Source organism: Lynx canadensis, chromosome E1 (assembly GCF_007474595.2).
Source record: "Lynx canadensis isolate LIC74 chromosome E1, mLynCan4.pri.v2, whole genome shotgun sequence".
Classification (NCBI taxonomy): Eukaryota; Metazoa; Chordata; class Mammalia; order Carnivora; family Felidae; genus Lynx; species Lynx canadensis.
In genome coordinates this window covers 46,542,929-46,568,869 of record NC_044316.2, presented here as the reverse complement: position 1 = coordinate 46,568,869, position 25,941 = coordinate 46,542,929, and the positions used below count along the sequence as shown (strand labels likewise).

The following is a 25,941-nucleotide window of genomic DNA, read 5'->3' as shown; positions in this document are numbered from 1 at the left end:
CGCAGGCTCAGCAAACAGGTTTGTTATTTGGCGAGCGCCTGTCCAGCTGCGATCCTAGTTCTCGCGATAGAAAGCGCAAAGCCTGCCGGGAGGGATGCGCGGCCGTCGGTAGGTTTGCCCAAAATGGCAGCCCTGGAGGAGGAATTCACGTTGTCTACGGTACCCTTGGGTGCCGGGCCTAACGGACTCCTAGGTGTGGAGCAGAGCGACAAAACAGACCAGTTTCTAGTGACGCACGGCGGCAGGACCGTCATCCTCTATAAGGTGAGGGCGATGTGATCGGAGAGCCCCCGCTGAGGTCTTGCCCCTTTCCGTTCACTGAGCTAGAGCCGCAGGTTTCTCACGGCTTCAGAAAGAGATCGCCGAGCAGCTTGTTGGAGAGCTGGCTTGGCCCCTCCGGGACGCTGAGTGAGGTCTAGAATAGGATTCGGCTGTTTTCCTGGAGAGAGAGGCATATTTCGGAGTTGCAAGTGGCGGAGCGTCTAAGTGCACGTGGGCTAGACTCAGAAACGAAAAGAAAACCTGTGCTTTCGCTTCGCATCTCTCCGACAGGGCCTTAACATCCCCTCCTGGGATTTCTGTCACCCCAGCTGCCCGCAGAAGGTTGAACAGAGATTGGGCGGGAGAGCGTGATTGGCAGCATGGGAACAGTGTTTGTGTCCATACCCTTCTTCCCTCTCTTTGGGGAAAAGAGATGTGTGGATTGTTTTATTGTTTGTTTGGTTGTTTGTTTGTTTCCTTGGTAGCTTGATGGAATTTTGATTCCGAGTGAGCCGTTTCTTGCCAACTCCCATGTTGTAAATCCTGGAGTTGAGTCCTGGACAGGCTCTATACGTCCCACCCCCTTTTCATCCTCGCTCTTGGCTCACCACACGTTCTAATAAGTTGTGCTTTTAGTGGTCTCATAGAAAGTAATTGTTTTATTTGGGCTGCTGAACATAGTTTCACGTGTCTTTAAGAAGCTAGCTGGGGAACAGGTTCCCAACATTCCTTTTTTTTTTTTAAGTTTATTTTTATTTATTTTAAGAGAGAGAGAGAACAAGCGGGTGAGGGGCAGAGAGAGAGAGGGAGACAGAATCCCAAGGAGGCTGCCTGCTGTCCAGCACAGAGCCGAATATTGGGTTCGAACTCACGAACCATGACATCACAACCTGACCCAAAATCAAGAGTCAGAAGCTTAACTGACTGAGCCACCCAGGTGCCCCTTGACTCCTCTGATGACACTGTTGGTTTTTACCTTGGCTGTCTAGTGGACTTAAAATTTTGTAGTTCCTGCATAGGAATACAGTGGCTGATTGGAACTGACATGATCGGGACTGTCCCTACTCAGTTTCCCATGCCTCTGTTCAAAGGCACAGTGGAATCCATTTTTTAAATGTACTGTTCCCTAAATAGTGTTGTTTATTTACATTTTCATTTTAGGAACTTAGTCATATTTTCATTTAAATTACTTTTTGAAAATTGTTTATGTTTTTTAATTGTAGTAAAATACACATAAAATTCATCTCGGGATGCCTGGGTGGCTCAGTTGGTTAAGCGTCTGACTCTTGATCTCACTCAGCTCAGGTCTTGATCTCCGGGTTGTGAGTTCAAGCCCCACGTTGGGCTCCATGCTGGGCATGGAGCCTACTTAAAAAAAAAAACTTAGATCTTAACCATTTTTTGATCATACAGCTCAGGGTATTTAGTACATTTACGTTGTTGTGCAGTCATCACCCCCTTCCACCTCCCAAACTCTTTTCATCTTACAAAACTGAAACTCCACCATTAAACAATAAATCTCTATTCTCCCAGCCCCTGAAAACCACCATTCTACTTTCTGTCTTAAGTGGAATCCGACACTGTCTTTTGTGACTACTTACTTTTTTTTTTTTTTTTTTTTTCAACGTTTATTTATTTTTGGGACAGAGAGAGACAGAGCATGAACGGGGGAGGGGCAGAGAGAGAGGGAGACACAGAATCGGAAACAGGCTCCAGGCTCCGAGCCATCAGCCCAGAGCCTGACGCGGGGCTCGAACTCCCGGACCGCGAGATCGTGACCTGGCTGAAGTCGGACGCTTAACCGACTGCGCCACCCAGGCGCCCCTACTTACTTTTTTAATTTAGGAAGTTTGTTAAATGCTATTATGTTAATGATTTATTCCTTTGTTTTGATTGTAAATTTAATTGCTTATAATATCTGAAATTGACCTTTTGAATATTGTATGTTAATTTTACTAGGTTTCTGATCAGAAACCCTTGGGGAGCTGGTCAGTGAAACAAGGCCAAATTATAACGTGTCCAGCTGTGTGCAACTTTCAAACTGGAGAGTTTATTGTTGTACATGACAATAAGGTGAGTTTTAAAACTATTTATATAATAATATATACAGCACAAGTGTTGATTTATTAACTGTGTAAATGAAAACTGTTATGTATAAATGAAAACTGGAATGCTTTCTTAACTTGTATGTTTTGATTTAAGGTTTTGAGAATATGGAATACTGAAGATGTAAACCTGGATAAAGTATTTAAAGCCACAGTAAGTCTGAATTTTCTGACTTTTTAAAAAAAAATGTTTGTTTTTAAAGTTTATGTATTGATTTTGAGAGAGAAAGAGAGAGACAGAGCACAAGCAGATGACGGGGAGAGAGAAGGAAAGAGAGGATCCCAGGCAGGCTGCACACCATCAGTGCAGAGCCCGATGTGAGTCTCGAACTCCCTGTGAGATCGTGATGGGAGCAGAGATTAACAGTTGGACACCCACCTACTGGGCCACCTAGATGCCCCAAATGTTCATTTACTTTTGAGAGGGAGGGAGGGAGGGGTAGAGAGAGGAGGACAGAGGATAGGAAATGGGCTCTGCACTGACAGCAGCAAGCCCGATGTGGGGCTTGAACTCAAGCCGCCAGATCAGATCTGAGCTGAAGTCAGACACTCAACCCGCTGAGCCACCCAGGTGTCCTGGAATTTTCTAACGTTTTTAATGTAGTAGATCGTTTCTCTTCATGCATCTGTGAAAGTGAGCATAAAGGTTACATTAGCTTTCATTCTAATTATCTTATAGTGTATCTTGGTAACACATCTTAGTTCATGAGTTAATGTTAGAAAATATAAACTTTTTTATTCCATGAGATTAAGAATTTAAATAATTCCTGGGGCACCTGGGTGGCTCAGCCAGTTAAGTGTCCCAACTTCTGCTCAGGTCATGATCTCATGATTCGTGACTTCAAGCCCCGTGTCGGGCTCTGTGCTGTCCAGCTCAGAGCCTGGAGCCTGCTTCGGATTCTGTGTCTCCCTCTCTCTCTGCCTCTCCACTGCTCGCTTGCTCTTTCTCTCTCTCTCAAGAATAAATAATTTAAAAAAAATTTTTTTTAAATAATTCTTGAATAAGTTTACAGTTAATTTCCACGAGTTCAGGTGTTTATGGTATGTCTCTTGTGAGAACTTACCATGCCCTTTCTTAAAATAAGTAGAACACGTCCTGCTACTTTGATGAAATATATATGTATATGTGTGTGTGTGTGTGTGTGTGTGTGTGTATGTGTGTGTGTGTGTATATATGTATATATATATACACATACATACATAATGTATTGTTTTTTCAATGTTTATTTTTGAGAGAGAGAGAGAGAGAGAGAGAGAGAGAGAGAGAGGGGAAGGGACAGAGAGAGAGGGAGACACAGAATCCAAAGCAGACACCAGGCTCTGAGCTGTCAGCACAGAGCCCCACACGGGGCTTAAACCCACGAACTGTGAGAGCATGACCTGAGCTGAAGTTGGACACTCAACTGACCGAGCCACCCATGTGCCTATATATATATATATATATATATATATATATATATATTTACATACATACAGAGAGAGAGAATCCCAAGCAGGCTCCACTATCAGCGCAGAGCCCGATGCAGGGCTTGAACTCACAAACTGTGAGATCATGACCTGAGCTGAAATCAAGAGCTGGGCGCTTAACTGACTGAGCCACCCAGGCGTCCCTGCATTATGTATTTTAAGAGTGGCTCAGAATGCAGTAAAAATAACCATGAGGAACTGTGCATTTTCTAGTGATGACCTAAAGTATGTTAATTAACTTTTTCTTACAAATTGAGAGTCTCAAATTAGGGTAACCTTGAAAGTTCCTTCCAGTTCTTTCTATCCATCTATTTATCTATCTATCTATTTATTTATTTATTTTTACTTTTTACTTTTTATTTATTTTAGTGGAGAGCGCTAGTGGGGACAGGGCAGAGAGAGAGTCCCAAGCAGGCTTCACACTGTTGCAGAGCCCAACACAGGGCTCAGTCTCATGAACCATGAGATCATGACCTGAGCCGAAATCAAGAGTTGGACACCTAACTGACTGAGCCAACCCAGGCGCCCCCAAAGCTCCTTCCGGTTCTAGATGTCTAACTCTAAGGGTGCCTGGGTGGCTCAATCGACTGAGCTTCCCATGATCTCACGGTCATGGGATCCAGTCCAGCATCGTGCTCCGTGCTGCGTGTGGAGCCTGCTTAAGATTCTCTCAGTCCCTCTCCCCCTTTCTCTGCCCCCCTCCCCCCACTCTGCGTGTGCTATGAATAAATAAACAAAGATGTCTAATTCTAAGTATAATTGGCAAATTTTAAACATTTTTAAAATGTTTATTATTTTTGAGAGAGAGACAATGTGAGTGGAGGGGGTGCAGAGAGAGGGAGACACAGAATCTGAAGCAGGCTCCAGGCTCTGAGCTGTCAGCACAGAGCCCGACGAGGGGCTTGAAATTACGGAACTGTGAGATCAGGACCTGGGCCAAAGTTGGAGGAGTAACCAACTGAGCCACTTAGGAGCCCCTAATTGGCAAATTGTAGACGTGGCTTATAATGGAGCTGGTTCAGATATAATCGCATTTATCACCTGGAACCTTGAAACTTCTGGCTAGCTAACTATGTTGTCTCTCGGCCCCTGTCTTTTCATTTACCCTGCGGTAACATGATCTTGATTTTTACAGTGGGGTTAACTTATTTTCTTGGGTTTGTAGGCTGTAGTTGTAATTATGGCATCAGTCTTTGTCTTGCACCACAACTGCTTAAATCTAATTAGTGGCTTTATTTATACCTCTTCCACCTTCAGTTTTTGGAAAGCTAGGTTGTACCTAACCTCCAGTACTCACAATGAAAGGATAAACCCAAAATGCATAGAAATGCAAAAAAATACTTAAGGGGGAGAGCAGGGGACCGAGTACACAGAATAGGAGTAAAAGGCTTCTGTGTGGGGGTGCCTGGGTGGTTCAGTCGGTTGAGCATCCTACTCTTCATTTCCACGCAGGTCATGATTTTGCAGTTGGTGAGATCGCGCCCCGAGTCAGGCTCTATGCTGACAGTGTGGAGCCTGCTTGGGATGCTCTCTCTCCCTCCCTCTCTGCCCTTAAACCTATTGCTTGCACTCTAAATAAATAAGTAAATAAATAAACTTTATAAAGAAAAGGCTTCTATGTATATTTATGTTGTGCATTTGACTTTGGAACCATACAAAGCTGAATCAAAATGAAAACAAATCAGTTCTTAAAAATAAGCTTTCTATAAACATCCTTATTTTATTAGGTGACAATTGTTTTAGAATAAAAATTAATGCATTTTTATGTTTTTCAAGTTGTCAGCTGAGATCTATAGGATACATTCAATACAAGGGACAGAACCCTTAGTGCTATTCAAGGAAGGTGCTGTTCGTGGTTTAGAGGCCTTGCTTGCAGAGCCCCAGCAGAAAATTGAAACTGTTCTCTCTGATGATGAAGTGATTAAGTAAGTTCCAATACTTGTAAGTGAATTTTTACCAAAATAATGGACTCTGCATGTTTTTTGACATTCTTTGCCTTGGTTATAAACATAACAAACCTTAATTAAAAACCATGTATGTGCCGTTGGCCAAATTAGCATCCTCCAGAAGCCTTCAGAGTGTTAGGCGATTGAGGAAACTGCAGGGACATACGAATCCTGTTCTAATGACAGAGAACTGGATAGTCAATTATTTGAAGATGAAGTGGGTAACTCCAGGAGACCAAAATCTCTGTTTTCTGTCCTATTGCCCTGACTGCCAAGGTTGGAACCCTTACCCCTGAGCAAAAGTAGTTTGTTGTTAGTAAAATCATGATAGTGCTTTGAGCCCCCTGCTGTCCCAAATTCTGGAATAAAACTGGAAAAATGACTCACTCAAATGATAGAAGGAAATTCCCTCCAGTCCCCATTATTTTATCACATTTCCTGTTTAGTGAACTTGCTCCCTGTCCAGGTCTACTTGATGCAAGCTAAGTTCCTGAAAGTCAAGGTGAAGGCTTGTACTGAGTGAACAGTGTGGACAGTGACCATGTGTATCTTGGACTGCCCTTTTGAATGCTCCTAATGTGTGGAGGAAAGGGAGGAAATCCCTCGGAAAAGGGACGTAGGTGGAGGACCTGGGTTCTAATGGCCACTTTGCCAGAGTCTGGCTGTGTGTGGCCTTGCCTAGAAGCCCGTCACCGCCCGCCCCCCCCCCAACCCCCGGCCCACTGTCCTTCTGTGGCTCGAGGAAGGCACATGAGCGCCTCATGTTTTCCTTAGAGCATGGTCCCAAAAGTGACTGAAAAGGGAGAGGAGGTGAGTCAGATGAGGTTAATAACACTGCACAATGTCCCACAGCCACCCCTTTGGAGCTTTACAATTCACATTGTCTTCCTTTTTTTTTTGTTAAATTTTTTTTTAACGTTTATTTATTTTTTTGGGACAGAGAGAGACAGAGCATGAATGGGGGAGGGGCAGAGAGAGAGGGAGACACAGAATCAGAAGCAGGCTCCAGGCTCTGAGCCATCAGCCCAGAGCCCGACTCGGGGCTTGAACTCACGGACCGCGAGATCGTGACCTGAGTTGAAGTCGGACGCTTAACCGACTGAGCCACCCAGGCGCCCCTCACATTGTCTTTCAAAGCTCCGGGAACTTGCATTTAATCCAGAGATGCATTTGACAGAGAAATGCCTACTGATTCCCTGTCGTATATGTATCTTGAAACACCGAATCAAATGTTCTCTGATGTCTCTCTGGCTCTAAAAAATATTGAAGATAAGGTATCCTCTTAAATTTAGTTTGATGGGTTTCTCTCAGCTGGTGATTTGATGTTTTATAATTTTTCTGTTTTTTAGGTGGACAAAGGTTTTCATGGTATTTAGGCATCCTGTCTTAATCTTTATTACTGAAAAAGTAAGTGACTGCTCTAATTCCTGGCCTGTTTTGTGACATTTCAAATTCACCTATATTATTTTTAAAACTAAAATCGGGCATTAGTATTTCTCTCAGGTGTGTGTGTGTGTGTGTGTGTATTTTTAAATGCTCAAAAACCTATTAGTTACAAGGAAATACATTTTCGAATACGTTTAAATGGATAAGAGGTTTTTAAGCACTCGTTGAAGTAATTAGAGTGACAGTTGGCTTTAACATTTAGGTACAGTTGGTTGAAATGGAAATATTTTTAAATAAAATAACCCTTTTTTTTGTGTGCAGCATGGAAATCACTTTGCTTACATACAAACATTTAGCTCTCGCACCTTAAGCAAATACACACTCTTCCATGGACAAGAAGAAAAATCTGTCATACAGAATTTTACTGCATCTGTGGATCGGAAATTCATCTCTCTGATGTCATTAAGTAAGTATTTTTCTTTGAACTTTCAGAGATTGTAAATAAAGGGATATCACAGGATGGTGGTTTTTTGGAGTTTGAGTCTTAGGTTTTTGCAGTTGTCTGTTGTAACACTTCCCTTCACGTGCTTCCTTACAAGCATTTATGCCCTCACTTTTTGCACTTTGTCATGTGTGGTCATGCATTAAGTCAGTATTTCTCAGCAGGTACCTTTTATTTTTTATTTATTTCTTTATTATTTTAATTTTTTTAATGTTTATTCATTTCTGAGAGAGAGACAGAGCATGAGCAGGGGAGGGGCAGAGAGAGAGGGAGACACAGAATCTGAATCAGGCTCCAGGCTCTGAGCTGGCAGCACAGAGTCTGACATGGGGCTTGTACTCATGAACCATGATTTCGTGACCTGAGCCAAAGTCGGAAGCTTAACCGACCGAGCCACCCAGGCGCCCCATCGGCAGGTACCTTTTATATCTTAAAATTTATCATAAGCAATAAATAATAATAATATAATACCAATAAAGAAGGAAAAATCACTATCGTGATAAAGTCAGGTTGTTTGATATTGTAAATAGTGACCCATAAATTAAGAGGGTATTTTTGTTTTGTTTTTTTAATATTTATTTTTGGGAGAGTGCAGGCAGGGCAGGGGCAGAGAGAGGGGGACAGGATCCAAAGCAGGCTCTGCACTGACAGACTGTCCGCAGCGAGCCTGTTGTGGGGCTCCAACCCACGAACCGCAAGATCATGACCTGAGCTGAAGCCAGACGCTCAGCAGACTGAGCCACTCAGGCGCCCCTAAGGTTGGTACTGAGTGGCTCCGGTAGTCCTCTTTTTTAGCCTTAAGGTATAGTTTGCCCTTCTTTGAACAGTGGTGGAGGCAGATGGGTTAAAGGAGACTAACAAAGCATTCGTGGCCTCTGCCGGCCAGCATTTTATAGATTTGTTAATGCCTTGGAGTTTAGCTGTATGTAATGGTCTAAAGTATAATCCAATTTTATGTGACTAGGAGAAAGAAGAGTGCCTGTGTGGGATTCTCATCCTCCTGCTCTTTATGGCTCCTCTTGAAGTTGTTTTGAGAAAAGGGAGAAAGAAACAAAAGCAGCATTTTCCTATTATCACAATTAAAAACCTGTGAAGTTTTTTAATGTGCAAATGTTTGCAATGGCTATTAAGAAAAAGATTCCTATCGTATCTAGAAGATCTTTGGAATGCACTTAATGCCTTTGCTCAAGAAGGACTGGTTTTCTTATGGTTTCACTTATATACTTACTGGTTTTGTTCTGTTTTGTTTTGTTAAGTAGGCTCCATGCCCAACATGAGGCTTGAACTCACAACCCTGAGACTAGGAGTTGCATGCTTGGGCACCTGGGTGGCTCAGTTGGTTAAGTGTCTGATGCTAGCTCGGGTCATGATCTCCTAGTTTGTGACTTTGAGTCTCACTTTGGGTTTTCTGCTATCAGCACAGAGCCCGCTTTGGATCCTTTGTCCCCCTCTCTCTGCCCCTTCCTGCATGTGCTCTCTTTCTCTCTCTCTCAAACATTAAAAAAAAAAAAAAAAAAAAAAAAGTCGCATGCTCTACTGACTGAGCCAGCTAGGCACCCCAGATATACTTACGATTAAATGAAAGCTTGTGAGTTAATGCATGAACATAGAAATAAGGGAATCTGAACCAAAGAGCCCTAAAATCTTTGTGTTATTCAGCTAGAACCACGTGAAATTGCCCAACTTCAATTGAGATACAAAAAACGGCAACTTCATACAGTTTTCAGGGTGATGGAGTAACAAACAATGTCATGTGCAGACCCGAATGCTAATTAATCTTAAATGTGAGATACATCCTCTTGGTGACTAGATTGTCTGTATTCCTGACAGTTCCTTCTCATATTTTAAGTTCGTACTAGTATCTACAGTTTGTAATTCTTACCTGTTGTGACGATTTTTTTTTTTTTTTTTTTTTTTGAGAGCAAGTGAGCAGGGGAAGGGCAGGGGGGAGAGAGAAAGAATCGTAAGCAGGCTCCACACCCAGCTCAATTTTAGGTTTGTAGCGCAGTGCGTTCTTTAAGGGAAAGCAAAGAGCAGTGTGATTGTTAACTTTATTTTTCTGATTATATCTTCTATCAAATTGGTCCAACTTACAAATAACCTGGTACCTTTAGCTCTGAAAGATCTAGAACTGTCCTTTAACTGATAATGAGCAACAAATGCTTGTTCCCAACAGGCTCTGATGGGTGTGTATATGAAACCTCGATACCAATACATCCGAGGGACCCAGACGAAAATCAGAGGGTAGTCAGATCGCTATTGCTCAAGACTGTGGTGGCCGGTAATGCTCGAAGTGGTGTTGCACTCACCGTCCTGGATCAGGATCACGTAGCAGTCCTAGGACCGCCGCTGCCAGCTTCCAAGGGTGACTGGATGTGATCAATTAAGAAGTCCTTTGGGTTTTTCCCTCAACGTGTGCCTCTTTTTCTTCTTTTTCTTTTGTATTTATTACCACCCATTCATTTTCTTTATCATCGTACTCAAATTATTTTTGTAGCTTCCTAACTCTTCTTGAATAGGTCTTTGATTTTATCTCAACATTAGTTAATCTTTTTCTTCCCCCCGGGTTATTTATTTATTTATTTTTTTGGTCATCTCTATGCCCCACGTGGGGCTGAAACTCAGCGACCCCGAGATTAAGGGTCACATACTTTCCTGAGACAGCCAGATGCCCCATCTTTTTAAAAAACATTTCCTTATATCATTACCTTGCTCGTGACTAATGTCTTAAAGAAATAAAAACTGCAAATATCTGTACCAGCCCATGGGCGTTTGATCATTGGTAAGCCTTACAGTAGAGAATTGAATTCATAGCCTGGTGGCATTTCAGCAGAATGGAAGTCCACACGACCTGGATGACTTGAAATTCAGGGTCTACTAGAATGCTTTTCCATCTGTGACTTCAGAGCATGATTCTCATTTGCACCTCCCCTAGCCCCCAAACACCCCTCCACACAACACAGAATTGTAGTCTATCACGAAGAACACATTTGTTCCTGACCAGTGCTAGATTGGGATCTCTTAGGCAACACTATAAAACTCAAGAGTCTTTTGTTTGGTATTCAGGTCTCTTACAGTCTAGACCCCACCCACCTTTTCCGGTCTCCTTTCCCAGTTGCAGAGCAAAAACCCTTTGATTTATTCAGTCCAGGCTTCCTATTGACTGTACGCGTCATCTGCCTGTGCTCTCATCTGCCTGTGCTCATCGGTGGTTCTTTGTTTCTCCTGCTTATTGAGATAGAAGCTACTAGATACAGCGTAGCTATCCTGGGCCAGGCATTTTACTTGTGTTATCGCTTTGCATTATTTAATCTTCCAACAATGCCAGGAGAGAAGGTAGTTACTAATAGCACTCCTGCACTCCTGTTTTACAGACCAGGAAACAAGTGTTAGAGGATTCAGTAGAGCGGGGATTCAGCCCAAGCAGATTGCCTCTTCAGTCACGGACCTTACTTTTCTCAAGTCCTGGCGCCCCGCCACTTTACCACCCTGTGCTGTTCCTCTCCCCCACCATCATCCCTCTTTCTGGTTCTGCTCTACCCCCCGAAACCTGGTAACCACCGTTAGAGCTTCCATCGTCTCTTTCCAGAGGGTTTTTATATGTATGCAAGCAAATACTACTGCTTAGTTTTTTTCCTCTTCTTTTTCCATGAATGGTAGCATACCATACATGCTGTTGTGTACCTTGTTTATTCACTTACCTGAGAGATCAAAGAGCCCTTTCCATATTAACATTTGTCATTATTATTACTGTTAGTATTATTAGCTTTCTTTTATTAGAACAGTTTAAGGTTCACAGCAAAATTGAGGGGAAGATACATAGATCTCCCATATGCCCCCTGCCCTCACACATGTCCACTTGTCATGAGATCTCATTTCCTTGAATTTCTGTGGTACTCACTGTCTTTGTGACTTCTTTTTATACTGAATGAAGCAAGACTTGTGTGTTTAACTGTAACTCTCCCCAGTCTCCCCACTTCCCCCTGCCCTCAGCATCACGTATTTACATGTGGCACGACGTCTGAATTTGTATGTCTTATTTTACAGAATGCCTTTCCATATGGAACACGAAATTTCAAACACTACAGACTTCCAGAGAGTTACCACAGGGGACCAGCGGTCAAGTAAGTTTTTGTCCTTGACTCTTTTTTCAAATTTAGTACTTTTGTGCATGATAAATACACTGTAAAGGAAGAGACTTCCGATCTAAATAATTTGGCAGTTTTTGTTTTGAGAGAAAGTGTGTGTGAGCCCACGTGAGCCGGGGGCAGAGGGAGAGTGAGAGAGAGAATCTTAAGTAGGCTCCATGTTGAGCGTGGAGATCAGTCCCAAGACCCTGGATTCATGACTCGAGCTGATTCATGGTTCAACTGACTGAACCACCCAGGCGTCCCTATTTGGCAATTTTCGATTAAAATAAATTGAGAAATATTTTTTTATCTGCAAGAGTATACTTGTTTGGTTATTTGAATTTTCTTTTATGTTTGTTACTTTCAAAACACTAAATTTGGGGTAATTTTAGATCAAGGGAGAATAATTAGTAAATAAAACAACTTCTGTTTTTAGCTGCTCTTTGGTTTGACCTTTTTACTTTTGTATTGTTTTTTATATTTTGTTTTTATTTTTTAAGTATTTTCTGTATCCGGTGTGGGGCTTGAACTCACGGCTTTGAGACCAAGCAGGAGTCACATGCTCTACCGACTCAGCCAGCCAGGCACCCCTGCCTCTGTATTTTGAACCATGTGCCAGGGCTGTTACTTTTCTAACAAATTAGTCTTTTAGATATATGTTAAACGTTCTCATGGAGTTACACAAGAATTATTAAAGAATTAAAATTTAGACCAACCAAACTAAACTTCCTGAGGCCGGGGGTCCTTGTCTATTTTGTTACCTATTTTATCTTCAGTGTCTAGCAGAGGTGCTCAGTGAATATTGGTGGTTTAGTGAATGTGAATAAAATGCAAATAAAGGTAATACAGCTTTACTGATAATTGTAATTAGAGGATAAAGAGACTAAATTTCTCAGCATACAATATAATTCTAATTTATAGGGGTGCCTGGGTGGTTTAGTTGGGCATCTGACTTTGGCCCAGGTCATGATCTCACGGTTCATGAATTCATCAGGCTTGCTGCTCTCAGCGTGGAGCCTGTTTCACATCTTCTGTTCCCCTCTCTCTTTGCTTCTCCCCTTTTCATACCCCCTCTCTCTCTCTCACAAAAATGAATAAACATTTTAAAAAATTGTAATTTATACTTACAACAGAGTTAACCATTCACAGTTCTGTAACATATGATTTCCATGTTTCTTTAAGCTTTTTGTTCATAGATCTTATTTATACTATTTTAATAATTGGAATCCTAAGATAGAAACAATGTTAAATTCTGCTTTTTTCTTTTTTTTTTTTAATTTTAATTTTATTTTACAATTTACATCCAAATTAGCATATAGTGCAACAGTGATTTCAGGAGTAGATTCCTTAGTGCCCCTTACCCATTTAGCCCATCCTCCCTCCCAGAACCCCTCCATTAACCCTCAATTTGTTCTCCATATTTATGAGTCTTTTCTGTTTTGTCTCCCTCCCTGTTTTTATATTATTTTTGTTTCCCTTCCCCTATGTTCATCTGTTTTGTCTCTTAAAGTCCTCATATGAGTGAAGTCACAGGAGATTTCTTTCTCTAATTTTGCTTAGCATAATACTCTCTAGTTCTGTCCACAGAGTTGCAAATGGCAAGATTTCATTCTTTTTGATTGCCGAGTAATACTCCCATTGTATATATACACCACATCTTCTTTGCCCATTCATCCATCGATGGACATTTGGGCTCTTTCCATACTTTGGCTGTTGTCGATAGCGCTGCTATAAACATTGGGGTGCATGTGCCCCTCTGAAGCAGCATACCTGTATCCCTCGGATAAATACCTAGTAGCGCAATTGCTGGGTCGTAGGGTAGTTCTGTTTTTAGTTTTTTGAGGAACCTCCATACTGTTTTCCGGAGTGGCTGCACCAGCTTGCATTCCCATCTGCTTTTTTCATCTAGCACATCATTAACTGAGTGCCCTGTTAAGTAGCCTTGGTAGTCATTACATTAATAGCTTTAGAATAGTGGCAATACTATTTTTAAATAATTATTTTAAATGCATACAGTGATCAGATTTTTAAGAGTTGAGAGTATCCTTTAAATTATGCTTCATTCAGGGGCGCCTGGGTGGCTCAGTCGGTTAAGTGCCCAACTTTGGCTCAGGTCATGATCTCGTGGTTCATGAGTTCAAGCCCCACATCAGGCTCTGCGCTGACAGTTCAGAGTCTGGTGCCTGCTTCAGATCCTGTGTCTCCCTCTCTCTCTGCCCCTTCCCTGTTTGTGCTTGTCTTTCTCTTTCTCTCTCAAAAATAAATAAACATTAAATTGTGCTTCATTCAGTCGTGGGTAGAAATAAGAGCTGTGTAAGCCTACCCAGTTAATAAGTTGTACATGTGAGGTTATTCTGGAAAGTTGTTTAACTTTATCCTGTTGTTTTTTGTTATGTTAAGATTACTTAACACTAAGTTATTGTTATAAGTGTGATTCAGATCTTAGAAAAAAATTGCTTATATTTTCTGTAACATTTTTTGTAGCTCTGGTATTTTGGGGAAAATTTATTTATGCTACATGGAAAATTTCTTACTGTGATTCCATACAAGTGTGAAGTATCTTCATTAGCAGGTGCTCTTGGAAAACTCAAGCATAGTCAAGATCCAGGTAGGAGGCCACCCCTTTTTTTTAAAGTAACCTCTGTGCCTAATGTGGGTCTCGAACTCATGACCCCAAGATCAAGAGTCGCATGCTGTACCAACTGAGCCAGCCAGGTACCCCAGGAACTTCTGTTTTTTTCTTATTAATGTAAACCATTTTATTAACTTCCAGTGTGATGTAGATTTCTACAGCCATCAGTTTACAGAGCCTGTTTTTGATGTTGAAATTTGCCACTGTTCATTGAAATTTCCTTGACCCAGGTATCTACCTTGGGAGCAGTCTATACTGCAGGTACTGGTGTAGGCTGAAGAGCTACACTGTTTTGAACACCAGTGTTCTGACTTTAGGGGCATTGGAAGAGTCCCCCAGGCAAAATCACTAACTGCTTTATCCTCTCGTGTTTCCCAGTGATCTCATCTGTTGGCTTAATGTTGCTGGGCACATACCCTTTTACGGTATTGTGACTTACTGATGTGGGGTTATCTGTAGAATTCGATGGTCTTTAAAGCATCTCTTGAATTGTGCATGAATGGTTGTCATTTGGCTAAACACCAATAGGTCAAAAATTTTCAGAAATTGTATGCTTTGTGTTTTCTTAGGCACTCACACTGTGCCTCATTTTGTAAACTGGGAAACATCTCGAGGATATGGATTTGGATCCCAGAACTCAGAGCAGTCGAAGAGAATTGTAAGTTTGGTAGTTGAAATAGAAATGTTAGTGCAGGGTGGGTAGAGATTACTTAAAAATAAGATCTTAAAAAAAGAAAAAAAAAGTTCTCCAAAAATGTTAGTGCAAATATTTAAAAAAAAGAGAGGAAAAAAAAAAAGGTGGGATTGTTTTAATAATTCACATCTGTACAACTCTTATGGCTTTGATCTTCATGACGGCAATTTGAATCGTGAACCCAGTGACCTGACAGCCTTTATCCAAAATGTCAGGTGTAGTTTAGTAGTTAATTTTTATGGGCGTGTGTGTGTGTCTAAGACACAAGTGTGAAAATGGACAGTTTGCAATTAGTAATAATACCTTGTTGAGTATAGCGAGTTTTGTGTGTGTGTTTAAAAAACAAAAACCTTAAAGGTATTTAAATTACTCTAAATAAACCCACTCTTCACTATAACGAAGCTATAATATTTTGAAAAGCTTGTGATGAGAGCATTAAGGGTGCAATTCTAGTGTCTTTAGGACATTTTATATTCTTCTAAATACATGTTGGATCTTTTGCATTGTTTTGAGATCCTAATCAATTTACTTAATTACAGTTAAGGAGAAGGAAAATTGAAGTGAATGTGCCGCCTCCAGCATTCGAACAACTTTTATCAACAATAAAGGTAAATAAAATATTAGAAATATGAAAAATCGAGGCACCTGGGTGACTCAGTCGGGTAAGCGTCCGACTTTGGCTCAGGTCATGATCTCACCGTTTGTGAGTTCGAGCCCCGCGTCGGGTTCTGTGCTGACGGCTCGGAGCCTGGAGCCTGTTTCAGATTCTGTGTTTTCCTGTCTCTTTCTGTCCCTCCCCTGCTTGCGCTCCGTCTCTTTGTCTCTCTCTCTCTCTCTCTCTCTCTCTCTCTCTCTCTCTCTGTCTCTCTCTCAAAAATAAACATTAAAATAATTAAAAAAAAAAAGAAATATGAAAAATCAACCGAAGTGGTAAAAGAAATCCCATCTGCTTTCCATTCTAATTTTTCTGATCATGGTTTAATATCTGCAGCTAACATATGTATAGTGTCTTCAGGTTGTCAGAGCTACCTAATACTTTGGCTTATTTGACTCTTACTGACCATTTTGTGAGAGGGAGGTGGCCTCATCAGGATCTCTTTCACCTTTGCGTTGAATACACTTGTCACTTTGCCTTTTAAAGAATTTGATCTCTAAACCCTGGAATTAATTTCTGTTTTGGTTTGGTCTTTGTGTAGCATATCGTATCAACTCCCAGTTTCACAGGAATGCATGAATGTTGTTGAGTGATTTGAGAAGATGTTGAGCTAGGAACTTTTGACTTCAGAGTGACGTTTGTTTCCTGTACTAGACTGAAGTCTGTTACTTCCCACCCTTTCAGAAAGATTCAGAAAAAGACATTGAAGTAGAACTATGTAAATTTTTGGCTGTGAAGCGGACACCTGACTTTCATACTATTGTTGGGGACATAGTATTAGAACTTCTGGGACGACATACAACAGAGCCATCATTTTACCCCCGGAACTCTCTGATGCAACTTATCCAGACACACGTGCTTTCTTACAGGTAAGTGTTTCTGTGTACCACGCTTTGTGTCTGTAACTCTTTTGACCTTGTTTTTTACAGTTCTAGTATTCATACTCTGAAAAAGCTTATACGTTATTTGCAGTTGAGATCTTTCTTGCTATACAAAAGTGGTTCATGGTGTTTTGTCTCAGCTTGTGCCCCGGCCTGATGGAGGCGGCCTTGGAAAAGACAGATGTGCAGATGTTACAGCTGTGTCTACAGCAGTTCCCCGACATTCCTGAATCGATCACCTGCGCTTGCTTAAAACTTTTCTTGAGGTAAGTTAGAAGCTGATGGTCCTTTTTCTCCACTGCATCTTTACTCTCTTACAGTCCTTGATTTCTAAAACTTCAGATGCTTACAGAATGAACATTTTTCTAGTTCATGCAGCAATGAATTAATTTCTCACTTTCAATTAACATGATAGCATTAGTGATGACAGTCTTCAAGAAACAGAAATCAATATGGAATCAGTTTCTGACTGTAGTGATCCTGTGCAAGAGAAAATGGACGAGCAAACGGAAATTCTTCAAAACGGTTTCAATGCTGACGAACAAAACTGTGATAGCTGTGATCGGAAGTTAAACCAAAAGCCTCAGGACGCAGCCGAGGAGACCACCTCGTGCCCTGTGGTACCGAAGAGAGCGGCACTGCTGTATCCTTTGAAACCCTCTCCCCCGTATTGTCTCTTTCCACAGATACAGGCGAGTGCCAGGCAGTAACCCGGGAATAAGTAGATCATTTCAGCTGCTTTTTGTTTTCTTCAGTTTTTTTTTCAGTTTCTGCCTGAATGTGGAATACATTCAGTGCTAGATTCAAATAACTTACTTAAACCTGTTTTAAGAAGGCGTATGAAAGCAGAAGCTCTATCAATTCTAAAAATTAGTCTTCTGAATAAATACCAGTTAGATGAGTGAAGTATTCCAGGTGACCTGTCGTGATGAGTAGAAAGTTCAGTGATCGAGCTCTTTCAGAAAAGTGAAACTTGCATATAAATTTAGAAAAGATCTCATTGAGGCAGGGAGTTACTCATAATTCCGGTAGAAAAGCCTTCATTTGTTGAAACAAGGTTTTCCTTTAGTCCTGAGTAGAAATGCAATTCTTCATTCAGCTTATAGCGAAATGTTTCTTCTGCCGCACTTGAAAGACATCCCAGCACAACACGTCACTGTAAGTGTTTGTAGACATCCTATGGAATTTTATATTCTATACATTTCACTGCTCAACTGACCGACTTTAGGGCATTTGAAAGGTGATCAATGAAGTCTCCTTCATGTGAATAAGAGGTTTCCCAGCCCCCACGGTGAAAAACTGTGCCAAGGAGACGAGTGATTTTTGGTGGGCAGATCTTGGCATGCTTGGTGCCAAGCCTGAAGGCCAAGTTGATCCATCTGCATTAAAAACAGGTGCCTGGCCGGCTCGCTCTCAGTGGAGCATATGACACTTGATCTTAGGGTTGTGAGTTTGAGCCCGTGTTGGACGTAGAGCTTACTTTTAAACAAACAAATATTAAAAAAAAAAAAAAAAAAAAAAGTAGAAACTAAAAAGAATCGCCCAGAGATGGATTCTCTCTTTTCTGCTTATTGTTTACAAACAGGATAAGCTTCCCAGCTACCCCTCCCCAACCAGATGAACTCCCCATTGATAGCAAAGACTGTGTTTTATTCTTTTTATGTCCCCAGATGTCTAGCATATTTGTCTGCTGTATAATTAAATTCAGTAGCTTCTTAAAATTCTTCAGTCTCTTTGTTAGCTTTATAGAGAGAGAAAATTTTTCTATCAAAGTGATAAATTGTCCTTTTTCTTCCTACCCAGCTATTTCTCCAGTATTTGTATTTCCTTTATCTGAAGTGTAGTGAAAATGCTACTATGACTCTTCCTGGACTGCACCCTCCAACCTTGAACCAAGTAAGATCATCTTTTTTAAAAATTTTTTTAGCTTTTTAGTTTTATTTTAATTCCAGTAGAGCTAACATACAGTATTATATCAATTGCACGTGCACAGTATAGCGATTGAACAGTTCTAGGCATTACTGAGTGCTCATCATAATTAGTGAACTCTCATTATTTCCCCTTCACCTATTTCCCCCATTCTCCCCACCCATCTCCACTCTAGTAACCAACAGTCTGTACTCTACAGTAAGAGTCTGTTTTTTTGGTTTGTCTCTTTTTTTCTTTGTTCACTTGTGTTGTAAATTCCGCATATGAGTGAAATCATGTGGTATTTGTCTTTCTCTGACTGATTGCACTTGGCATAATACACTCCAGCTCCATCCGTGTTATTGCAAATAGCAACTTTCCGGGTATTTTTTTTTTAATGTTTATTTATTTATGAGTGGGGCAGCAGCAGCAAGTGGGGTAGAGGTGGAGAGAGAGAGAGAGAGAGAGAGAGAGAGAGAGAGAGAGACACAGAGAGAGAATATCCCAAGGCGGCTCCGCACTGTCAGCACAGAGCCGGATGCAGGGCTTGATCTCACAAGCCGTGACATCATGACCTGAGCTGAGATCAAGAGTCAGATAGTCAACTGACCGAGCCACCCAGGTGCCCCTTGATTTCATTCATTTTTAATGCTGAGTGATATTCCATTATACACACACACACACACACACACACACACACCTTCCCCACATCTTCTTTATCCATTTATATATCGATGGACACTTACACTGCTTTTATAATTTGGCTATTGTAAATAATGCCACAGTAAACATAGGGGTGAGATCATCTTTTTAACTTTTTAACTAGATCTGGTGCTAGGAAAAGTCTGTAAGAACAAAATAATGTTATATATAATAGTGTCAGAACTTGGAATTCGGTAACTGATTTCTCTTTGTCTCCTAGTCCGTATGAATTTCCTATCTCACCCTGTATACAAACCACTGGAGTGAGAGGTGGGGAGGATCTCTCAATTTGGGGTCAAAATTCTGTGCTAAAGAACTTAAATACATCTTAAATTCTTGCTATTGCGACCCTTTTCAAGAATTTCCTTATCTCTTTGGGAGATGGTGTAAGTGTCCAAATCTCTTTAAGAATAAGAGAATTAAGATTAATGGAAAAAAATGTTTTCAGAGAATCTCTTTAAATACAGTATTTATTTGAGAAGCAGTTTAAAACATTAAAAAGTTTATTGTTGCTAGTAACGCATGGCTGGCTCAGTCCGTAGAGTATGCAACTCTCAATCTTAGGGTTGTGAGTTTGAGCCCCATGTTGGGTATAGAAATTCCTTAAAAAAAAAAAAAAGTATTGTGGTTTAAGAATATGTTATCCTAATTAAGCAGTTCAAACACTTAATTTGACTACTTTCATTTAAAAAAAAGTTTTTTTTAATGTTTATTTATGTCTGAGACAGAGCATGAGTGGCAGAGGGGCAGAGAAAGAGGGAGACACAGAATCTGAAGCAGGTTCCAGGCTCCGAGCTGTCAGCATAGAGCCTGACTCGGGACTTGAACTCACAAACTGTGAGATCATGATCTGAGCCGAAGTCGGTCGCTCAACTGACTGAGCCACCCAGGCACCCCTACTTTCGTTTTTTTTTTTTTTTAGTAAAATTTTGTTAAGTAATTTTTATTTTTTTTTAATTTTTTAAAATGTTTTTATTTATCTTTGAGAGAGAGAAAAACTGAACTGAACGCAAGTGGGGAAGGGGCAGAGAGAGAGGGAGACCCAGAATCCGAAGCAGGCTCCAGGCTCCGAGCTGTCAGCACAGAGCCCCACATAGGGCTCAAACCCACGAACCATGAGATCGTGACCTGAGCCAAAGTGGGATGTTTAACCACCTGAGCCACCCAAGTGCCCCTAAGAACTTAATTTTTGGAGCTAAAAATTCCAACATTATCAGAGGTTGCTTCTCCACTCCCCTTGTCCGTCTTAGGGATAACCAATATTAAGAGTTTCTTTTGGGGCACCTGTATGGCTCAGGTGGTGGAGCGTGCATTTCTCATTCTCAGGGTTGTGAGTTCAAGCTCCGTGTTGGGTGAAGAGATTAAGTTAACTTAAAAAAGTCTCTTTTATGTCTGGGAATTTTCTTTCTATACCCTAACTTATCTTCCTCTTGTTTTTCTAACAGAAATTAGGTCATAGTATGCATGCTATTTGCAATTTGCTTTTTTATTCAGCCCTGAGTTTTAGACATTTTCTGGACCAAACATCTGCCTCATTTCTCTTCTTCTTTTTTTTTTTTTTTCTTTAATTCAATTAAAAACTTTCTTAAGTAATCTCTACACCCAGCATGAGACTCAAACTCAGACTCGATATCAAGAATTACATACTGTGCTGACTGAGCCAGCCAGGCGCTCCCTGCTTCATTCCTTTTAATCGCTGCATACTATTTCATTTTATGGAGAATCTTAATTTATGTCAGTCCCCTGTTGATTTGCATTAAGTTGTTTACAGTTTTTTCATTATTGTAAACCTTCAGCGAACATCTTTACACAGATACTCTTTTTTTTTTTATTTTTTTAAATGTTTATTTATTTATTTTGAGAGAGAGAGAGATTGTGAGCAAGCATAGGAGAGACAGAGAGATTGAGTCCCAAACAGGCTCCACTGTGACGCTGAAACTCACAAACCCTAAGATCATAACCTGAGCCAGAATCAAGAGTCGGCTGCTTAACTGGTTGACCCACCCAGGCACGCCCCCCCCTTTCTTTTTCTTAAGTAATTTCTGTATCCAATCTGGAGCTCAAACTCAAAACCCTAAGATCAAGAGTCACATGCCCTACTGGCTGAGCCAGCCAGGTGCCCCTACACAGATATTCTAGTATGATTATAAGGGAACACCTGTGGAGTAAATTCCCAGGAGTGAAATTACTGGATAAAGGGTACATGCATTTTTTTTTTTAGATGTTTGTTTGTTTTAAACAATTTCTCCCCCTCCCCTTTTTTTTCCGTATTAAATAATCTCTACACCTGGCATTGAACTCACAACTCGGAGATCAAGAGTCCTATGCTCTAATGACTGAGCCACCCAGATGCCCTGCATTTTTAGTTTCCAAAATGCCAGTACCTTTCTGAAGGGTTGTGACCATCTTTTCTTGTCTGTTTACATTTCCTTTCGTGAACTGCCAGGTTGGGTTCTTTGTCCAGTTTTCAATTGCTTTTTCTGTCTTTTTCGTTTTTGCTTATAAAGAATTCTTTGTGTATTAGGAAATTGTCTTTTTCTATGGAGTGTATTATAAGTACTTTCTTCCTATCACTTGTCTTTTTACTTTTTTCAGTGTAATTTTTGCGATAGATAAGTTTCTGATTTTATTTTAAAGTTTTAATTTTTAAAATTATTAAGCTTTTCCTTTTTGGCTTCGTTATGGCTAGGTCATGCTTGAGGCCCTTTCAACTCAGAGAATATAAAAATAGTCACCCTTTCTTAGTACATTCATGGTTTCTTTTTCTGTGTTTAATTCCTTGATTCATATAAAAAAATTTATTTTGGTGTAAGGAGTTTCATAGGGAATGAACCTTCCCTTCTCCACCCAAATGGTGGATGAGTTTCCTTAATGCTTTTTCATGACAAGTGATATTGCATGTTAACTATAGCCCATCTGAAGGTGTCAAACTATGTAGAATACTTTAATAAATGTATAGTGGTTGTATTTTAGTTCATGGTAGTTCATCTTTGATACACCACATCCTATTCTTGGGGCATAGTGTATATTTCAGAGTAGGAGATGAGTGGGTTGTTTTTTGTAACTGTCAATAATTTTTTTTTAAGATTGTATTTTTAAGTAATCTCTATATCCAATGTGGGGCTCGAACCCACAACCCTGAGGTCGAGTCCTCATGCTCCACAGACCAGACCAGGCCAGCCAGGTGCCCTGATTACAAAAAAATTTTTAATAAAAACCATGTACTAACTCTCCCTTGGATTAAATGTCACTCTGGCTTTCTTTTTAAAGATTAATGCTGTGAAAAAGACTGAGTTATACTTGTAAAATAACAAGTGTAAAGCAAGGAAGACCATTTTTATATTGTTTAGAAATTCTTCCATTTCTAAACTTAAATGCTTAGATTTTTGTAAACAAGACTAACTTTTCTTATAACTGTTTGATATAATTCTGGACTTTCTAAAATGAATTAACCTAAAATTAAATTTAAAATCTTAACTTTCCTTTTCCTGTTTATCCTCAGATTATGGATTGGATATGCCTCCTTCTGGATGCTAACTTTACCGTTGTGGTAATGATACCAGAAGCAAAAAGACTACTGTTAAGTCTTTATAAGTTTGTGAAATCCCAGGTGTGTGATTATTTGATATATGCTGAATTCCTTTTGTACCCGAGTATCACTTACATTATAATTTATTCTTAACATTTTTGTCTTGGCATAGTTATAAGTAATAGTGGAGGATTTGTTTGTGTGTGGAAGTTATGGTAAAAGTTACTTTGAAACTTTTTTCTTTAGATATGCATTTGCTCCGAGCTCAACAAGATTGAAGTAAGTTTTCGTGAGCTGCAAAAACTAAATCAAGAAAAGAATAATAGGGAATTATATTCAATCGAAGTACTGGAACTCTTCTGATACTACCGATTCTCCTTCATAGATGTTTTATGAAGCTCTTTTATGTGAATTCTTCCTGCTCATCCAGGCAAGAGATGTGTTTTGTTTGTAACTGTCTCCGTGACCAGAGAAATGAGTCCTCTAGTACCTGGACCATCACTGTTGCATTCTTCTGGGTTGGAACATAGGTTTCATGTGAACCTATTTTAGTTTATGGACATTGGTGGGGAGAGGTTCTGAAACTTTTTTTAAATATGTAACTGAGCTGATTTTAAGTAAACTTATTTGTGTATTGATAAAAATCTAATTTCTTACCATGTGTTTTGGTTAGTTCTTCTTTTAGTAAAAAAAAATAAATAATAAATAAATAATAATAATAGTAAAAATCACCACTGAAACAGTGATTCTAAGAAGAATGTAGTTTTATCAGAGTCCGAAGCTGTCCTAGCTCATCCGTGCTTGTGGGGGACCGAAGAAGTCGGTCCCATAAGCAGGTGCAGAAAGGTCTGTACAGGCATGTGCCTGTCTTCTGCCATTTTCTCCTGTCCTTTATCGACTTCTGCTTACCTTCTTTATATGCCTAGGGGTTGAACAGTACCTCCCTCTATTTATTGTCCCTCAGATCATCTTCGTGATGAGTAGGTAATTTAGGTTTTTATATTACTAAATAGTAGAAAAGTCTGTTCTGAAAATAGCTTTATAGGTTAGTTGACCATAGAATTTCCCATTTTAACTCTTTGGATTTAGGACAGATGAGGGGTTTTATGTAGATGAAATGGATGCTTTTGTTTCTTGGAGATAAACTCAGGATTTATCTTTGTTAAAAATGAAATCATTCGGGGCGCCTGGGTGGCTCAGTCTGTTGGGCATCCGGCTTTGGCTCAGGTCATGATCTCGCAGTTTGTGAGTTCGAGCCCCACGTTGGGCTCTGTGTGGATAGCTCAGAGCTTGGAGCCTGCTTAGGATTCTGCACCTGCCTCTCTTTCTGCTCCTCCTCCTCTCTCTCTCTCTCCAAATTAAACATTAAAGAAAAATTTTAAAAAAAAAAATGAAATCATTCTTTCAGGTGATGAATTAAGATCCCTGTAAATAACTTGAAACATTTCTGAGCAATGAAATCTCTGTTGAGTAAATCATATTGAAACCTGTTTTAACTTGAAGAGTTTCAATATGTGAAAAACAATTCCTGTAAATTCTAGTGCATAAATATAAGTTCAAATGTGATTGTAGAGCCCAGAGTTACAGAATTCGGATTGCTTAACTTAATTTGCATCAGAGAGAGGCTTCGTTTTAGGTCAGGCACTCCATGTAAACTTTAGTTACAACTGTGACATTTAACAAACAGCCACCCCTCCCTTGTTCTTAATCTCTTTTTAATCCTGAGAGAAAAGACTTAACAAAGGTAACAGCGTATGTTAATTGTCACGCTCACTTTACATAACAGGAATTTTTGCTCTTAAAGTGATAGGGTACTTCTCAGCAGAAATAGAAAATCCAGGTTTTCGTAGTAGTAGAGTTTCTGTATATGGTCCTTATAAAGTCTTTATTGTAAAGTTTAATAGTGTGGATTTAATATTAGGGAAATTTTGCTGATGCTACATGCTATAAAATTAGGTTGCCCACAACCTAAGTCACTAAATTTAAAAATAAAGATTTTATAAGGATATGTAGAGACTTTTTTTCTATCGAAGTATAATTGACAGTAGACTCTTGTAGGCCGAGTCCTTCAAGGCAAGGGTTATGTCTTATCCTTTCTGCACACTAAACACGGGACCACGGGCACATAATTAGCGTTCAGTAGATGGTTACTGAATAAAGTTACTGAATAATGGATCTTATCTGTCCAGCTATTGAGTAAATTCTGAGGTTTGCAGCAGTTAATTTTTCTGGAAACTAAATCCTCTGTGTTTACATATAGTCAGCGTACCTTTTGCCTTTATACTTACTTTTCATAACCCTAAATTATATCTCAGATTTGTTTCTGGTTACATACTACATCTATAAAAAGAAAAATAATTGTTTTTTAAACTTAAATTCTCCATTTAGGAAGCAGTTTCCTGCTGTGAACTTAATGTTTTATCAAGGTAATGTGGACTAACAAATTATCTTTAATACTTGAAATTAGACATCTGTTTGCCTTTTGTCTCTTTAGGTTTCTTGTGAATATTTGGTGACTAACTATAGTGGAATCCATTCTGGATCATGTATAGAACTTTTTGGAACTCACGACCCTGAGATCAAGAGTCACATGCTCTTCCGACTGAGCCAGCCAGGCACTTCTGCATCATGTTAGAACTTTAGTATTTTATGTTTATTTTATTTTTTTCATGTATAGAACTTTAAAGCAGGGCGCTTGGGTGGCTCAGTTGGTTAGGCATCCAACTCTTGATTTCAGTTCAGGTCATGATCTCATGGTTCATGAGATTGAGCCCCATGTTGGGCTCTGCACTGACAGGGCTGAGCTTGCTTGGGATTCTTTGTCTGTTCCCCCCCCCCCCACCCCTTCCTGTCTCTCTCTTTCTCTCAAAATAAATAAATAAACTCTAAAGAAAGAGAGAGAGAGAGCGGGAGGGAGGGAGGGAGGAAGGAAGGAAGGAAGGGAGGGAGGAAGGAAGGAAGGAGAACAACTTTAGGGGTGCCTGGGTGGCTCAGTCAGTTGGGTGTCCAACTTCAGCTCAGGTCATGATCTTGTGGTTCATGAGTTCGAGCCCCACATCGGGCTCGCTGCTGTCAGTGCAGAGCCTGTTCAGATCTTCTGTCCCTCTCTCTCCCTGCTCCTTCCCTCTTTGTGCTGTCTCTCT

At 40.2% G+C, this 25,941-nt stretch overlaps 1 protein-coding gene across 2 annotated transcripts; it reads left to right on the top strand.

The window, feature by feature from the left end:
* Window positions 1–25,398, top strand: NOL11 (nucleolar protein 11). Of its 2 annotated transcripts, none has more exons than XM_030296147.2 (18): window positions 1–264; window positions 2,221–2,334; window positions 2,464–2,520; window positions 5,610–5,758; window positions 7,129–7,186; window positions 7,487–7,631; window positions 9,844–10,032; window positions 11,715–11,791; window positions 14,282–14,405; window positions 14,999–15,087; window positions 15,663–15,731; window positions 16,463–16,647; window positions 16,800–16,925; window positions 17,075–17,302; window positions 17,739–17,817; window positions 18,463–18,555; window positions 22,772–22,879; window positions 23,045–25,398. In XM_030296147.2, the coding sequence occupies exons 1-18, from the start codon at window positions 124–126 to the stop codon at window positions 23,159–23,161; spliced, it is 2,148 nt and encodes a 715-aa protein (XP_030152007.1). In that variant the 5' UTR covers window positions 1–123; the 3' UTR covers window positions 23,162–25,398. The 2 variants fall into 2 exon arrangements, with proteins under 2 accessions (XP_030152007.1, XP_030152008.1); XM_030296148.1 differs by having other exon boundaries at window positions 80–264; window positions 17,135–17,302; window positions 23,045–23,455.
* Window positions 25,399–25,941: the final 543 nt, after the last annotated feature.

What these genes read in the sequence shown, in the direction of transcription:
- NOL11 (XM_030296147.2), top strand. Translation starts at nt 124, where the DNA reads ATGGCAGCCCTGGAGGAGGAATTCACGTTGTCTACGGTACCCTTGGGT. An exon ending in ATAAAGTATTTAAAGCCACA is followed by an intron (nt 2,521 to 5,609) that starts GTAAGTCTGAAT and finishes ATGTTTTTCAAG; the next exon opens with TTGTCAGCTGAGATCTATAG. An exon ending in ACCCTCCAACCTTGAACCAA is followed by an intron (nt 18,556 to 22,771) that starts GTAAGATCATCT and finishes GTTTATCCTCAG; the next exon opens with ATTATGGATTGGATATGCCT.